The sequence below is a fragment of the Sturnira hondurensis genome, unplaced genomic scaffold (genome assembly GCF_014824575.4).
Source record: "Sturnira hondurensis isolate 20B ecotype Veracruz unplaced genomic scaffold, ASM1482457v3 Scaffold0002638, whole genome shotgun sequence".
NCBI lineage: Eukaryota > Metazoa > Chordata > Mammalia > Chiroptera > Phyllostomidae > Sturnira > Sturnira hondurensis.
In genome coordinates, this window is record NW_028075269.1 from 11,228,616 (window position 1) to 11,246,030 (window position 17,415).

At 49.5% G+C, this 17,415-nt stretch overlaps 1 protein-coding gene across 1 annotated transcript in view; it reads right to left on the reverse strand.

The window, feature by feature from the left end:
• ABTB2 (ankyrin repeat and BTB domain containing 2) overlaps positions 1-17,156 on the reverse strand; it is a 168,197-nt gene extending 151,041 nt beyond the window's left edge. Inside the window, exon 1 of the mRNA XM_037040487.1 lies at positions 15,842-17,156. Within this exon, the coding sequence (XP_036896382.1) occupies positions 15,842-16,724 (883 nt within the window). The 5' untranslated portion in view covers positions 16,725-17,156. The remainder of the gene's footprint in view (positions 1-15,841) is intronic.
• Positions 17,157-17,415: the final 259 nt, after the last annotated feature.

Here is a 17,415-nt window from a genome sequence, read left to right on the forward strand (position 1 = left end):
GGAGAGATTTGCCAGTGCCAGGGAAGCCTCACAAAGGACAGCCACTTGGTCCGCCTGGGAGGTCCCACAGAGGAGCCCAAGTTACACAATGACAACACGGTATTGCAATATCCGGACCCCACGTCCTTCCTTTCTTCTCTTTGAGAGTGGTGCCTCCCTCAGTAGACCTGTCTGCAGAAGGAAAGTAGGCATCTCACTATTTCTCAACGGCTTTTGGAGTCCCCGAATTTAAGCCCATCTCTGGGGGGAAAAAAGCCCATCTCTGTAACCATTGTGGCGAAAATGGCTGTATTCCCTACAGATAGTCAGTTGGCCAAAAAGTACATTTGGTTTTTTCTGTTAGATGGCTCTAGTAGCACTTAGTTGTTTTTAACGTCATTCAAAACAATTTTGTTAGATTACATTGTGACAGCTGTCATGTCAGCATGCATTAAAAAAACTGATCAAAATTGGTGAATTTTTGTGTAGCCATTTTAATATAGAATATGGAAGAAGATATGTAACATTTTTGGCATAGTATGGTTTATTATTTCAAGAAAAGAAAAACACAGCTGAAACGCAAAAAAAAAAAAAGATTTCTGTAGTGTATGGAGAAGGTGCTGTGACGGATCAAATGTGTCCAAAGCGGTTTGGAAAGTTTCGTGCTGCAGATTTCTCACTGGACGATGCTCCACCATGAGGCAGACCAGCCGAGGCTGACAGCGATCAAATCAAGACATGAAATGAGAACAATCAACGTAATACCACGCCGGAGACAGCCGACATACCAGATCAATAGTTATTAGTGATAATGAAACATGTGTCTTTTATTTTTATGGAAAAAGCTAAACAGACTTTTGGGCCAACCCAATAGCTCCAAGCTACTTGGCTTTCATCGGAAGCGGCTGACTTCGCACGTGTGGGCAAACAGGTGGCAATGGCTCCACTCAGCTCTTCGGGCCTTTCACACCACAAATTAATCCTGTAGACACAATTGGCTCCGACTACACTGGGTAGTGCTGGTCACATGGTCCGGAACGGCAGGGGGACGGCCGTTACCTTGTAAGGCAGTACAGTGACAACTGCACAGAATCATGCTTCTTACCGCTATCACTCTCAAAAGAAAAAAAGTAAGGGAGGGAGGGAGAGAAGATGACCACATGGAGGCCCGTGATACATAAATTTAACTCAGACATTCACTCGAAGAACGAATACTCTCTGAATCACTTCTTTTGATGAGACAGGTAATACATCACCAAGTAGAAAATGCAAATGACACATGAGAGTGGAAACACACCCAATGCCATTGTCTAGAAGGCTGACGAGAGTGGCAACCAGTTTCTAGCTGGTGGTTGCTATGTGCTGGCGCTGAGCTCAGTGCCTTTTTTCCCTTTTTTGTTTGTTTTACATCCTCACTTAATCCTCCCAACTACAATGCGGGACAAGGTCTAATGTTATCCCCATTTCATAGCTGGGCAAACTGAGGCCCAGAAAGGTTAAATAGCTAGTTGTATGATCTGGGGAAGTGAATAGTGGACTTGGCGTTTGAACTCAGCTCCCCGGTGTGAGCAAATATCCTCTCAGACTCCATCCGAGAGGCCCCTCATGGGCCTACTCTTCTTTCCAAGCCAACCTTTGCCAGGATCCCACGCAGAGTTCTCTTGGGCTCATTTCTCACAGCAAAGGATGCGAAAGGACCACAGGGCATGGGAAGCACTAAAAACCTTAACCTCTTGGATAAACTTCAAGTTCTAAGGAGCCACAGACTGTGGCAGTGGCTCTCCTGGTGACAGCTAAGCGGCTACCGACAGGTCAGCCTCAGACAGAGAGCCTCTGAAAAGAGCTCCCCTCAAATGGTGGGAGGAACAGGCAGTTCCTGAATGACAGTGAGCTCCCAAGAGTCCCTGGTTCAGAGAAACAAACATCCTCTGACTTACGATAAGCAGTCAATCGACAGCTCAGGAGGAAAGAACAGCGTTGGAGGAAAAAAAGCAGAACTCAAGTTCAAGTACCACTCAGTAGCAGTGATAGTAGAAATAACACTCCCGGAAGTCTGTTTCGTCATCTTGAAAATAGCAACAATGTCTGCCTCCAGAGGATATTGTACAGCTCAAATGAGAAAATGCAGAGAAAACTTGGTAGCACATGAAAGTTCTTCCTATGGGGCCAAGCTTTCCACAAAGTGTTTTATACGTATTCCATCCTTTTGTTGAATCCGCACAAAACCCCTATGAGATATTTTTAGATGGCCATTGACTGATAAAAAAAACAACCTCAGAGAGGCTAAGTGACTCGCCCTAGGCTGTAAAGCTTGGAAATCATAAATCCTGACCTCGTGTTAAGGGGCCAAAGGTTAGAGCCACAGGAATCAATGGCTTTCATCTCCATTTCCATGAATCTTCTCGTTTTAGCAAACAGAGGCCTTTTAGAGAGCCTGGGGAATGGTTAAGATTTTGAGACCTGTGGAGACCCAGAAAGCTGGACCCCAGTGACCGCCCGCTGACCCATTCTAGCCAGCGACCGTGTGTCCCATCGAGCTGTCTGTGATGACCAAGTTCTCTATAAGCATCGTCAAGGGGGGGTGCCCGCCTCATGTGATGAGTGAGCACTAGAAATGTGACTTGTGTGACAAAGGAAATGATTTTTTTAACCTTATGGAATGTTATTAAATTTACATTTAAATAGCTTCACATGGCCAGTGGCTGCAGCTCATTCCCAACCAGCTCCCCTTCCTTACTCAGGTTAGGTCGCCAGGGCACCACACAATGAAGGTTGTAAGAAAACTCATACTTCCCAGAACAGGCTTCAGTGTGAATGAATAAAATAATAAATGCTCCCCCCACCCCGAGCAAACATCAGTGCTACAGTCTTGGAACCTTTGCAGTTGCAAGAGAGAAATGGGCCATTCTAAAACAAACAGCCTCACCTCATTCTTGTTTCCCCTCCTAAAAGACAAAATTAAATGCGCAGAGAGCCCCCAGTTGCCTAGAAAAGGTAGTCACTTTTTCTGGTGACAAACCCCCTTGGCTCACGATGACATAAGGGCTAAAATATGGTGGAAAGGAAGAGCCAGAAGGGTAAACAAGAAGAGGCCCAGCGCTCTACAAGGTGTTATAAATTGGGAGGAAATAGACTCAAGGAGCTAACAGCTCCCAAACGCTCTTCCTCTTGAACTATTTTAAGCAACCCACACAGTCTCTCGGAGGTTATTTCATTCACACCAGCAGAAAAGCAGCGTCACACTTATCTTTAAACACTCGGAGAAACAAATACCCACGCCACAACCCGCAGGCCTGTCAGGTTGGCCACCCCACTGAGCAATGTTCCTATTTTAAGGCACCTAAATGGCTCGCTTGTTCAGAAGCAGTGAGGGACGGACTGGCTTCAGTTCCTTTCACCCTCTTGGGCCAACCCATTCATTTCTTTGCTCAGGAAATCACTGCATATGCTTCATCCCCACCCAGGCCACTCCAGGGGATGGAGGCAGGGGAGGACGGAGGCAGCACGCCGAATGAGGACTGTGGAGCCCAAGAGACCTCGGCTTGAATCCTGCTGTCATTTACTGGCAATGTCACCTGGGTCTCTCTGAGCCCCAGTTGCTGCAACTGTAAACCAGGAATAAGAAGAGTGCATACCTCACTGGGCAATGATGAGAATTATGTGGTATCATACACATGAAGCACACGGCATATACGCCTTAATACTTTGTAAAGGCTCGTGGGTAGGGGTGTGCTAGGGATCAGCACTGAGAATTCAGATTTCTTGGTTTCTCTGGCTGGGGAGGGGGCATTGCATGGTTGGAAAGTAGAGAACCTGGAGTGAGAATCTGGAATGAGGCTGCCTGGGTTTGATTACGGTCTCTACCTCTTCTTAGCAGTATGACCCTGAGGAAGTTACTTAACCTCTCTGCGCCTCAGGTTTCTCCTCTTAAAGATGGAATTAGTAGTACCCACCGAGTTTGCCAATGGGATAAATACATTATGCAGGCCACTGCCAGTCTCCAGCTTTCTTTGTCCTTTCCATGCAAACCGAACAACTCAAATTTCTCTCGGGTGTTCTTTCATGCTCCCCTCAGATGAGCGAGCCAGAGCAGCACAGCTGTAAAGTGAAGGAAAATCACTACCCTGGGTGGGGCAGAAACGCGCACTCAATCAAATGAGAACAATGATTGCTTTACCACTGGTAACCGCTAGTGTCTGGGCACTCCCTGCACACCAGACGCTCCCAGGAACTCTACCCACATGGTCTGGGCTCGCTCCAGGCCACTTAGATCAGAATTTCACACACAAGCACACACTTTTTTCCTTTAAGCTCTCTAGGTTATTCCAAGGTGGATCCGGGGTCAAGAGTCACTGAAACAACTCTGGGGGACAAGAACCATGATACACCCACTAAACAGAAGAAGAAACCGAGGCTTGGAGACTAACTAGCTGGCAGATAGGCAGTGGTGACTTTCATATTCCATCTCCTGGCCATGCTGTGTCACTATCCCTGCCCCGAGGAGGACAAATCGTCGTCAGGCCCTCAGATCCTCCCGAAGCCTTTCTGAGACCACTCCAGGCCCCTGTGCCTTCTCAAGGCACCGAGAAGGTTCTCTTTCTGCCTAAACTTCTGACCTAGCCTTGACCTGTAGGAATCCAGAGCTGCCTGAAGAAGGAGTCTCATTTCTCCAGAACTGAAGGACACATGCACAAAGTCCCAGGGGCCACAGAACAACTGGACCTAATTAAATAGGCCCTGTACCAATAACAGGAAACCACAGATTTGATGATCTTCATTAAAGGCTGCTGGCTGCCTGGGAAGAAGCTAGAAAGCAACATTCAGAGTCTCTTAAGGCCATCAACCCAAGAATTATAAGATTGAAAATTTACTGTCTACTGCCCGAGGCCCCGTGCAGCCCTGCTGGACGGTGCCTACCCAGCGGAAGGACAAAGGAGGGCAATGTTTCAATCCATCCTATGATTAAGCACATTCGAGGGGCCCTTTCCTCCCAGTCAAGGAGATCTGGGGGCCAACCTCCTACTTGACGTCTCTACATATTAAGTTTGAGACAAGCAACCAGCACCACACTCAGATCTCTGGCTCAGTCCTGCTTCTTCATTCCACCGCTGTTCCCATCTCAGTCAATGGCCACTCATTCTCTTAGTCGCTCAGACCATGACCCTTGGTGTCACACTAATTCCTCTCTCAGTCCTCTCACGTCCAAGCTGTTGACACCCTGGTCCAAGCCTCCATACTCTGTCACTTGGACTATTGCACACTCCAGGGTCACCCCAATTCCAATTCCACACTCCTAAGTGGTCGCCCCAATTCCACACTCTGATCCAGCCTAGTTCCAACACCTCAGAGAGGGTGATCTTGGTATAGTGTAGATCAGATCATGTCACTTCTGTGCTGAAGGTCCTCCAGTGCCCCCAACAGAACTCAGGATTAAAGCCAAAATACCACACAATCATCAATGAGGCCCCCCGACTACTCCCCACTCCATTCCCTCTCCAGTCGCATCTCCTACTATACCTGCTGCACCCCCACGCTCACCCCACACCAGCCACACTGCTGTTCCTGAACCCGCCAGGCGCTGGTTGTTTCCTTCGCCCAGCTCTGTCTCCTGCAGCCTGGCTGGCCTCACTGTGATCCCTCCAGCCTGCACCCTCTCCTCCTTCAGGTCTTTTACTCACCCGTCTATCACTGACACCTGGAAGAGTGCCCAGTGCATAGCAAGTCCTCAAACATTTGCTGAATGGACAAGTGGATGCACCCCAAACTAAACTCTTGGCTTCTCCCCTGTTTCTAAACTCCAGAACTTCCTGCTGCATCCACCATCTGTCTTCTCAAAGACCAATGTGGTAGAAGACACACCAGCCTTTCCTAGGATATTGTACAAGCATCCTCCAGACAGGTAGGGGTCACTCTCACCTGCTACTGAATCGCATCCCAGCACAGTTCTGGCCTGCCTGCTCCTTGCAGCAGCTGCCTTCCAAATGGTGTCCCCCCTGTGCAACGTCAGTGACGCAGCTGCTGAGATGAGTTCAAAGCAGCAACACCAGGGCCCTGGTTTTCACAGAAATAACTCTTTTTGGCCATATGTTTCAGAACAGTTTCTTAATTTTCAACTTGGGGACTCCTAAGGTGAACGTGCCATGGGGAAGAGGAATGACAAGCCACCCCATTTACCTAGCCTCTCAGGGAGGCTCTCCCGAGCCCCGCTCACACTTGGTGACTGTGGAGTAATGAGGGTTCGGAGCCCGTCCACCTTGGAGCTCCACGTCTCAGGCTGCAGAATTCCTGGCAGCCTGTCATCCTCCCTTACTCTCAGTTCCCTCCTCTTTGAAAAACTGGCCCTGCCAACTGCAACAAACAGCATTTAAAAATATCCTGCTGGATTATACAGCCCTGCCTTCTAAATTCCTCACAATGCCTGTCTCTGTCCCACACAGTATAAAGAAGGGTGTAGCATATTTAATTTTTTTTTTTTGAGCTGCTCCCCTGCTATAAATACCCAAGTCTGGGTAGGCGGGCTTCAAACACCGGCGGTATGAAGTCACCTCGGAGCCAATGTCACCACAGAGCAGGCCTACCAGGGCCTGGACGCAGCTGTTGAGCGCTGCACTGTTGGGTTGGCCAAAAGTAGACAGAGCTCATCCTTTGGGGGGAGGGGAAGAAAAGCCCTAACTACAATAATCACAGTTAATCCCAATACAAAAAGAATAGCGTTTAGTCCAACGACTCGGCCAGGTCTCTGGAGAACGACATATCCAGCTCCAGCTGGGCTGTTTCTTTCCCGAGGATAACTAATCACGGGGCTTGACTTTAGGCAAATGATTTCACAGTGTCCGTGTGGGGTCTAGAAACACTATCGGAGACAGAAGGGCCCTTGGAGAATCTGGCCCATCCTCTTCACACCACAGATAGAGTAACAGAGAGCCAAGAAGACAGAGTCATTCATTCCAGGTCACGGAGAGGCCAAGCCCCGAGCCAGAAGTTCTGGGCCCAGCTCCTTCACCCTCTGACTCGACCGACCGTCCTAGACGCCTGCACACAGATCCTTGGTCTGGGGCGGGAGCCTGGGCTTGGGTTTATCAGCAGCTCCCCTCATAACAAACACTGATTTTCATATTTTAAAAGATACAGACCAAAAAAAAAAAACACCCCCCTTATGCTTTCCACAAAAGCTTGGCCTCGATTTTAGGGATGATTTTCCTGCCCTGAAAGGCCCGTTTAGATTCTCCGTTATCCAATCTAAACCCCCCACCCCATCCCCACCTTTGTATCTGTGGTATCTGCGCTTTCCTGTTTAATTTTTCCACCTTGGGCCCGACGTCCCTCCTCAACCTCAGCTCACTTTGCGAAGCAAACAATAGGCCCCAAATGATGACTATCGATGTATTTTTGCAAAATGGTCGAGATTTGTCTTTTTCAAGTGACGAGGAATTTCCTTTATCACATTAGGGACAAGAAAAGGACTAGCTAAGCCATTACAAGCTAAGCCATTGATAACCTGTCGCATTCTATTACCGTCAGCGGAATTCAGCTGGATCCTAGAAGTCCAGTCCAGACGACACTGAGCTATAAGGCGGTTCCACAGTATCAAATCTCTCACATGACTGAAATCTTTATTACCAATCCTCCGGAAACACTTTCATCCAGAATTAGGAAGTGACTAAACCTCTCTGAGAACTGAGCAACAATTTTCTACAACTCCACACTGGAAACTGAACATATCGAATTAGAGTTATGCACACAGAGTTCTGGGACCTTCTTATCACACCCTGCTCTATGTTCCCTTCCAGCTCCATGTTTGAGGATCCTGCTTTGGCAAGAGTCGATTCAATGGCCTCATGTAATGAGTTTGTCAGCCCTGAGCTTTGTTCCGTACTGGGATTGATTGCATTGGCCTGAGGTGCTACATTTCAGGGCCACGGAAGAAACGCCAAGTCAGAAGCCAAATTCAACAGAAGAAGTAAAGTTGATCGAAGGCTTGTTCGTCATGCCCCCTCAGCCCGAGTTTGCTCAGTTCAAGTCTGCTGGCCTCACTGGTGTTGCGAGGACAGAGGGCATTTTGGGGGTCACGCTTTCAATCAACAAGAGGGGTGATGGGAGGTCTGGGACTGTGGTTAAGATGAGCTGGGGAGCAGACAAACTAAATTTCTGAATTATAAAAATAAGTTTTGGAAAACCCTCTCCCTGCACTCTGGCAGGCTTCATAACATCTGGATAAAAGATGTGGGAAAGTTTTCCTTTTTTACTGTCTTATCTGCCCTGCGCCTCCTTGTTAAACATCTGAACCTTCCAGGCCAACAGGGTTACTTGCTGTTTTTCCAAAACACATATTCTGGCTTCCAGGTCTTCTTCGCTCACACTGCTCGCCTCATTCTGGAAGCCTCCATGCTCTCTGCACCCTGGCCTCTTCCCTGTCATAGCGCTGCCTGCATCTGATGAGCATATACCACATCGTCCCCAGAGCACTCTGGCCCCTCCCACCCACCTAGGGTTCATCTCTCCGCTCTGAGCTCCCCAGTCACAAGTTTGAAGGTCCCCATCTATGGGATGGGCATTATCTCTACCAGACAGAGGGGCCCGGGGAAGTTGAAATGAAATAGCTCATGAAAAGCACCCATGAAGGGCAGTGCGTGGAGGAAGTGGAGGTTGTCAGCATTGTCCCTGTCACCTGAACGCAGCTGCCACAGACTTCCTCGTTAAGGACCCACGCACAATATGTGCTTTGCTCTCCCCACTAGAGTGTAAACGCCGTAACGGGAAAGATTCATTCCTGTCCTCCTCCAGACTTGGATCTAGCTGGTGCTCGGTAAGCAGCTGATTAATGTGGCCAGCGTGGCATTTCTCAGGCTCACTTGGGCTGTGTTTCTTGAGCTTCTCTCCCCAATTTGGCGCGCAGCTCCAAATACACAGCCGAAGTTGCAAAGCCATTTAGGCCTTTTTTAAAACAAGCAAGACAACCACAAAGTCTGTTTATATGACAAGCCAGCAAAACACAGAACACCTGCCATCCCACGGCTTGGGACTTGGAGGCTGCAAGGAGAGGGGTCCGGTATCCACCCACAATTGCTCCCCGGGGCCTGGAGCTCCAAGGTTGCACCACTGCCATCATCCTGGCAGGGGTAGGCACAGGCTCGGAGGGAGGGGTCTGATCTCTGTGCCCATGGCCAGCCCACTTCTTCATGGGGGCAACAGAGCCATAAAGGAGCAAGATGCTCTTTCCAAATTCTATAACTTCCTCCTACCTATTAGTCACCAAGGAGAGCCTTGTGACTAATACTTACTTGTCACCCTGGGATCTGGGTCACGATCTTCCCCTGCACTAGGGACTCCCACTTTGACAGAAGCAAACATGACCAGTGCATCCAACACGAGTTTGCAAAACCATAGCAATAATTAGAATTAATCCTGTACGTGCCAGGCACAGTGCAAAGTCCCTTGTAGAGGCTCTCACTAAATTCTCATAACCATCCAATGAGTTGGATATTCTTTCCAGTCCTACTACAGAGCAGTGTTTTTCAGCCAGAGGTGATTTTGCCCCCGCAGAACACGTGACAATGTCTGGAGACATTTTTGATTGTCATGGCAGGCAGAAGAGGAGGGAGGGATGCTACTGCATCCTACAATGCACAGGACAGGCCCACAACAAAAATGATCCCATCCAAAAAGTCAGTAGTGACAAGGCTGAGAAATCTCGTTGTAGGGGAAGACACTCAGGTACGTAAGTTAAACCACCTGCCCAGGGTCACACAACTAAAGGGAGAGGGAGCCAGGAGTTACACTCTCAGTGTTAGCTCTGCACCCTAAACCAGCAACAGCCTTCACATCCCCAGAGCACTGAGTATGCACCAAGCACAACTGCCTGGCCCCTTGTTTTATGGTGGAGGAATGGAGACTTGGAGCGACTTACTTCAAGAGACTTGCAATTTGGGAACCAACTTAGACTTCAAAGCCGAAGCATTTCTGCACTCACGAGGCTGATTCCTTCTCTCCCTGGGCTGCTAGCACGAAGGTTTCACCAGTGGTCAGACAGTAGTGGACTCTGAGGACATCAAAGTCCCCTTCATAAGGGCTTTTCTGCCAACTCCAGAGCAAGTGCCCCCAAGAGCAGTGGCTCTCAGGGGGTGCTCTCCTCCTGCATCCCCCTTCCCGGAGTTGGCTCACCCCTCCGGCAGATGACCACAGTGGAGTCTGCAGCTTTTCCATTCAGCTGGGTGTATTGATTCTGCAGCAGCTGACACTTGCAAGGCCCTCTCTGGGCGGCAGAGCTCCCTGCCCCCCACTCTGGGGGCAGTAATAATGGCTCCTTAAAATCAATGGCACCTACAGGGCACACTGGGGGACAGCCAGCAATTAACATTTAAAGAGCAACACAGCATCCTTTGGAGGAAGATCCACGCCTGGGCCTTGATACCTGGATCTTGGTGCCGGGTCTGTGAAGTTTCCCTGGCCTATGGATGTCAAGTGCCTGGACACAGCCAGCCATTAACAAATAAGCCCTGTAATAGTACTGCTGTTGCTACAAGTTTGGCCCTCATTGCCATTGGAAGAGGGCCAAATGTTGACCTGCTCCTCACTACCGTGTTTCTACGATTCTTCACAAAAAAAGCACAGGCCTGGGGCAATATGAGCTTGGCCTGGCCTGGGCTCTCTGAGACCCTTCCAGGAGAGGGCATTCCAGTCTCACTGGATTTTTGTGGGGACCTGGCAAGAGCAAAGATGATTACAAGTTTAAGGTGTTGCTTGAAGGTCAGACCTGTTATTACAGCCGCAGAAGTATGGAAACAGAAGCCAAAGCATCCACCCACTGTCCAAACCTCACGAGTTAGATCCTGATGGTGAGGTGGGATAAGAACCAACACGGGATTAGTAGCAAAGTGTCTCGGGCTTGTTTCAGACCCTTGGGTGTTGTTTATGCATCCCAGCAGGTCTCAGCAGTTGATTGCCTTAGTTCTATTCTCAGATTGGGGGCAGGTGGAGTGGAATGCAGACACAACTCTTAAGAACAACAGTCATCAACAGAGACTGCCCTCTGGGGCCACTCTGTGGGCAACGGGGGGGGGGGGGGTCGGTGTTGCTGTTCCTAGGGGAATTGACTGGCTCCCATTTTCAACTCAATCCTGCTGTGGCTTTGCCGTTTGCCTATCTGACTTCTGCTCTGAAACCCCACTTTGGACATCTCACATTGAAGGAATCCCCTACCCTGAAACCCCTCCTATTTACATTTTCTTATCGAAGCTGGCCCAGGGAAGCCTGTTCCAAATTAGGGTATCAAAAGGCTGAATGATGTCTCCTGTGGTTTGGGTCCCCCCCCCAAACACTGCCTCTATTTATGGAGAACTTGAAATTCCCTGCCAGGGTAGGAAAGGGAGAAGGTTCTTCTTAAGGGTCAAGGGATTTCAAATCAAATTTCTGCAATTAAGCATTTTGCATGGAAGCATCAATCAGTTGCCTGACAAACAATTACAGCATGCCCACTGTGCCCAACACAGTGTGAAGCACAGGGGAGACACGATGCCCGTAAGCTCACAGTTTGATGGGAGAGACAGATACAGCAGGAAACGATCCCAGAGTGTGCTCTAGATGCCATGGAGACACCAAGGATGGTGGCTCTGCTAGTTGGGGGTGGAGGGGTCAGCTAAAGCGCTCTGGAGGAAGCAGAACTCTGCCTTGTTCCTCTAACTACTTAAGGCTGGGTTGCATTTCTCAGACATTCAAGGGGGGAAAAATAAGTTTTCATTTCCAAAGCCTGCTTTGTTTCAGTTTTACCAGCTCCCTTGGCTTTAATAAAACAGTCAGAGATGGGAAGCTGCCCTCCTTCCTCAGACTACCCAGGCGTGGAACCTGATTAAACAGCAACTAGCAGCTCAATTAACCCCTGGTCCTTCTGTTGTTGATCTCAGTGGCAACCCACCCTGTAATGTCCTCGCTAAATGAATCCTACAGTGAGAAGAGTTTTCGTCTCCTCTATAGATGCGACCCTTTTATTTCTGGGCTGCAACGTTTGCTAGGACTTGCTTCAGCTGACAACTGAGTAATTCAGAAAAGTCCTCAGTCACTATTTTTTTGCCTAGAGGTCCTTCAGATAGCAGTAGCCTTGAAATATTGCCTATTACTAATGAAACTTCAGAGAGGTCTTCCTTGGCTGGCATTAAATTAGCCGCAGTCACATCAATCCCATTAACTTGGCCTTTAAAAAAAAACACTTATTGCTACGAGTATATCCTTATTTATTTTTTTCTTGTCTCCCCCAGTAGTGTGTCAGCTTCATGAGAGGAGAACCCTGCCTCTCTCTTCATCATTTAACTTGCAGCACTTTTAACAGTAGAGGGCACAGAGTCAGGGCTCCATAAGTGTTTGTGGAGCGAAATGCTATTACTTATTGAGCATTTAGTATTTGCTAAGGTCTTTAAATCTTACCTAATCCTCAAACAAACCTTGAGTTGGGTGCTGTCATCATCTCCCATTTTACAGATAACAAAATTGAAGCTTAGAATGGTTAAGACATTTGCCCCAGGTCACTCATACAAATGGCAGAGGTGAACTTCAAACCATACCCGTGAGTCCAAAGTCTGCATTCCTTCCCACTATGACAAAGCAACCGAAATGTACATCCTGGTTTCTGCTCTGGAGTACGAATACGCTCGCCCAAATCCTGTCATTTAACTTAGCGTCTCAGGAGTGAAGAGAATTTTCTCAAATTCCATGGGAACTCATAAAAGCTTACCAAGAAAATGGCCAAGAAGAAGCCCAGAAGTGGTACCCAGAATCAACTCACATACAGGAATGAGAGAGAGGTGGAGTGGGGAAGAGAGGAGAGTGCCAGAGAGAAGTAGAGAGCATGAGAGAAGTTTCTATTTCCTGCCAGTTCCATGTTTATGAATAGTGCTCCATTAAAGTGGTTTCTCCACCCCCCATAAGAAAGCCACAAAGATATCATCACTTAATGACACTGTCCTGGGAACAGGAACATCAATACCAAATGAGCAAGTGATATATAACTCCTGCTGCTCTGTGAGATCATGTTTTATAAACACTACAGAACTTTTATTATCCATCTTGGGCTGAGCAAAGCCAAGTTTGCCCAGTACTCTGAGTAATGGACAGGAATACATGGATTAGGGCTTTTAAATTCCTGGTTGGAAGACATTAAAAGTTTAAGAGCCCTGTATAGCTGAGTCAAATGCATGTGCCCATGTTATATAATTAGTAGGCATAACAACAATAAATATATAATTTGAAGGGAAGACCAGCAGGACTAGAATAAGAACCAGCACTCTCCCTCCCATGTGTAGCCATTTCCTGCTTAATCTTCAGCTGTGTAAACGGTAACCTTGCTGGCCTTGGGCTTATTTTAGTATAACGAAGGTTTGGATCTCTCCACTTCTTTCCTAAGCAGTTTATGCTTCCCCATGAAGTCAGCTTTCAGACATAAGTAATTCATTGCTCTGCTACTAAACATTCATTCCACTTTAAGTCTATAGAGACTTAATAAATCAGCCTAGTTATTGTTTACAGAGGCCACCTCCAGGTTTTCATGTATAAAAAATGAGCATCCATGTCACTAAGTGGAAGTGAATGGTCTCCTCGCTTGGTAGGGAGTGCCTTAGAGAACAGGGAATGCCCAGGGGGAAATGCCTGTTCTGAACATCCGGGGAGCATCGCTGTCTGCCACACAGAGTCCTGCTATCTTGACTCTCAGGGCTTAAGGAGAATTGCTCGGGGTAGGTAGGGGAGAGGGGTAGGAATGAGGCCAAATCATGGGGTCAAAGTCCCGTGTAAAGAAGATCCCAAGGAGTGAGGACCCTAGATAAGAAATGGCTGTTTAGTGGAAGACAACTATGTTCTAGCATTTTCTGCCCACTCTGCATTTTCAGAGAGAAATAACTGCCCTTACTAGTTTCAATTTGTAGTTAGAAACCTGGAGATGTTCCTCAACCTGCAGGGCCCTGGATCTGCTGTGAAGGGTACATTTTTGTTTCGCTTTGTTTGCTTGGCACCTCTCCGTCTACCTTTATTCTAGTTTGGTTTACGGGGCTTGGGCCTCCGTCTTTTCTCCCGGGAGTCTTTATTTCTTTGACTTCTGTTTGGGCCTCCCCTCCGCCAAAAGTTCAGAACTCTTCCCCTGGACTATGACCTCTGGATGGAAATCCCCCTGCCCGCCACTTCCTCTCCTGGAACTCTTGTTCCCGGTGTTGATGCCACAAACCTGAAGGGCAAAGCACAATTATCAGCTGTGACATCATCAACTGAGATTCTGGATGGACCTCAACTCTGACCTCAGAGAAGGAAAATTAATAGGCAAATGCTCTTCCATTCCAGGCATCTCCTTTGGTCGTGCCAGAATTAAAAATAAAACCAATGAAAGTCAAAGTCAGCCATGCTAATACATACAGACTGACTTTAGAATAAGGTCTAAGAAGTCAGCTGCTCTCCTTGAAACTGGGTCTAATAAAAACAAAGCTATTTGCTTTTCTCCAGTGGCTAAAGCTTAAACTCTGGAGCCTGCCTGGGTTTAAATTCCAGCTCTGTCATTTAATGTCTGTGTAATCTTGGTCAAATTACTTAACTGCTGGGTCCCTTAGTTTCCCCATCTGGGGATACTAAGATTACTCCCCAATGGGGATAATACTATAGATACCTACCCAATACAATTGCTAGTATTACCTGAGTTAACATATACAGTGCTACGAACAGAGACAAAAACATTAAGTGCTAACTTTACATTTTACCTATTATGATCATGTTAAACCATGTTTACATTGGACTCCCTTTATGCCTTTCCAGTACCCACCTGACCTCTTCCACTGACTGCTTATTTGCCACTGAAAGCTTCCCCCACAAATGGCCTTCCAATCAGATTGCCAGGATGTCTAGCCATAGTACCATTCTAAATAATTTATGGTTTGCTGACTCCTGAAATTGGAGTATGATAGGCAGTTTGATGTTGAATGGGTGTCACACCCTAACCTTTCTAGGGAGAAGGTCAAGTGCTTTCCTTCCACCCTTTGCACGAAGCCATGTCATCCTTCAGAGAAATTCTACTACCCGGTGGTTTCTTTCCCAGGGTTGACAGTATGCAGTATGCAGTTGCCCATCCCTCCCATCCCTTTTCCCCAGTTTCTGTCAGGAAAGCCCATAAAATTATGCATTTAATACAACACAGTTGGTTGGTGACACCTTGGAAAGTCAGGCCCTGGGAGCCAGTATATGATCCTCTTTCTGGGAAGAGGATTCAGGAATCACCCAGTTCTATCACCCTGGGCACATAGAGTTAAGAAGCCATCACTACCCAGCCATCTTCCAGGAGGGGGTCTGAAGGGCATCCTCCAACCCACTAAAGCCCAGGGAGGTACCGCCTGTCCTGGGCTTCCTGCTCCCTTCCTCCCATCCCACCTGGCTCAGGTCTTAAGAATTTCAACCCCTTGGCTGCTGCTATTAGGCTGCAGAAACCCAAAGGACAGAACTACGGTCAATGTGTTCAACTGTAGGGAAAGATGCCAACTATAGATCCTCTCAAGCAAGGCAAGGAGCACAGGGCAGTAAGCCTCACTTCAAGAGAGGTTCAGAAATGGCTTGGTGGAAAGGTTCCATCAGTGAACAGCTCCCCGAAAGTGACAATGACACGCAGAACAGGGTGGAGATCAACCATGACTTTACCTTCCAAAAGACTGTCGCCAGAAGAACAATCCCTGGCAAGAGCCACTTAATGAACTCCTCCATCCACAGATCAAACGCTTTCTCTCAGGTTCTGGTACACCCGCCACTTTCCTCAAAAGAAAAAAAAATCACCCCCTGGACAGGCCAGGGCAGGATTTCTCTCCCATTCTGTTTCTTTCCCATCAGTGGGGGCCCACGCGCTTACCATTGGCGTTCTTGCCGCAGATGAGATGCTCGTAGGGCTGTAGGACACCCCAGAGTTCCGCGTCGTTGTTGATGACCATCTCCAGGGCCTCGGCGGACACCTCGCCGCCTCCAGCTCCTCCTCCGTCGGGGCTCTGGCTGGCCAGCACCCTGGCCCGGATCTCCTCCACCAGGTTCTCCATGCACGCCGTGAGAGAGATGGCCGCGTACTCGTGGATACGCACGGAAATGCGGGTGTCCACCATCCAGCGGAAAAAGCGGCCCACGGAGAAGGTGAGGCCGCAGCGCGCTGACTTGCCGCGGCGCAGCCCGTCGCCTGCGCTCATGCTATACAGGGACAGCGCCTTGACCGCGGCCAACGTGCAGCTCTCGGCCAGCGCCCAGCTGTGCACCAGGCGCACAGCGCTCTGCACCTCGAAGCGGGTGCACTTGGCGTGCAACACACTTAGGCGCTGCGCCTCTCGAGCCACGCGGATGAGCGCCCTTCGGAGGAGCCCCGCCAGGCGCCTCACTGCCTCCGCAGAGAAGACGGGCAACCGCCGGCCGCCGGAGCCTTTGCGAAGCACCCGGGCCACGTCTCCCTCGGTCCAGGGGAACTCCTCCAGCTCGGGGAGGCGCGGGCAGCGCGAGAAGAGGTCGGCCACTTCGGGGTCCTCGGGTAGCACCGTATTCACCGTGTCCCAGCTGTTGTGGCGGCTGTTCATGGAGCCGGAGTAGCACCACCAGGCCGCCCCGCGGTGCTGCTGCGCCGAAGAGTTGAGCGCCTGAGAGTTTGACTTGGAGGACGAGAGGCTGAGCGAGCGGCACGAGTCCCCGGCCCCATACCCGGAGTCCAAGGTCAAGTCCTCCAGGGTCTTCAAAGTGGAGCTGTACGTCCCGGCCATGGGGAGCCTGCCGGGGGCGGCCTCGCCGAGTGAGGGGCGCTCACAACTCCATGCTCCCTTCCCCAAGTGGACAGAAATAAGCTCTAAGCTCTCTGGGGCGCCCTCCTTCCTTTCGATGCTGAGGAACTCGGCAGCCGCATTGCCCGCCTGACCGGCGGCCCCGGGAAGGTGGGAGATTAGTGGCGGCTCGAGCACCACGCGCCGTGCGTCCGTGAGCAAAGCTGTCACTAGAATGGCCCCCAGTCGCTGCTCCTCAGCACTCCCTCTTGTCCACTTCAACTTCCCGCAAGCAGAGCGTCTGTCCTCCGCAGAAAAGGAATCCCGAGAGAACAGGGCGGCGGCAGCGATAGGCAAAAGGAGGTGGCTCCCGGGGCGGTGCGAGTCCGGGACCAGCCGGCGAGAAAGCGCCGGGCAAACTTCTGCTAGGCAAGGGCCGCCTGTACAGCTGGGTACCTCGCCGCCGCCGGCATGCAAATAACCCTGGGCAGCTCACCAATCATCGGCCTCGACGAACAGAGGCTAAACCAATGGTCTCTTAGAGGGGCGGCTCGCTATGTAGATTTCACTCCCCTGAGAGTGAATCCCCTTCGCGGCGGAGGCGGGGCTGGAGGCCGAGAGTCGGCTGCTGCGGCAGGGATAATGGTGGCGGGGGGGGGGGGGGGGGGGGGGGGGGGGGGAANGGCGGGGAAGG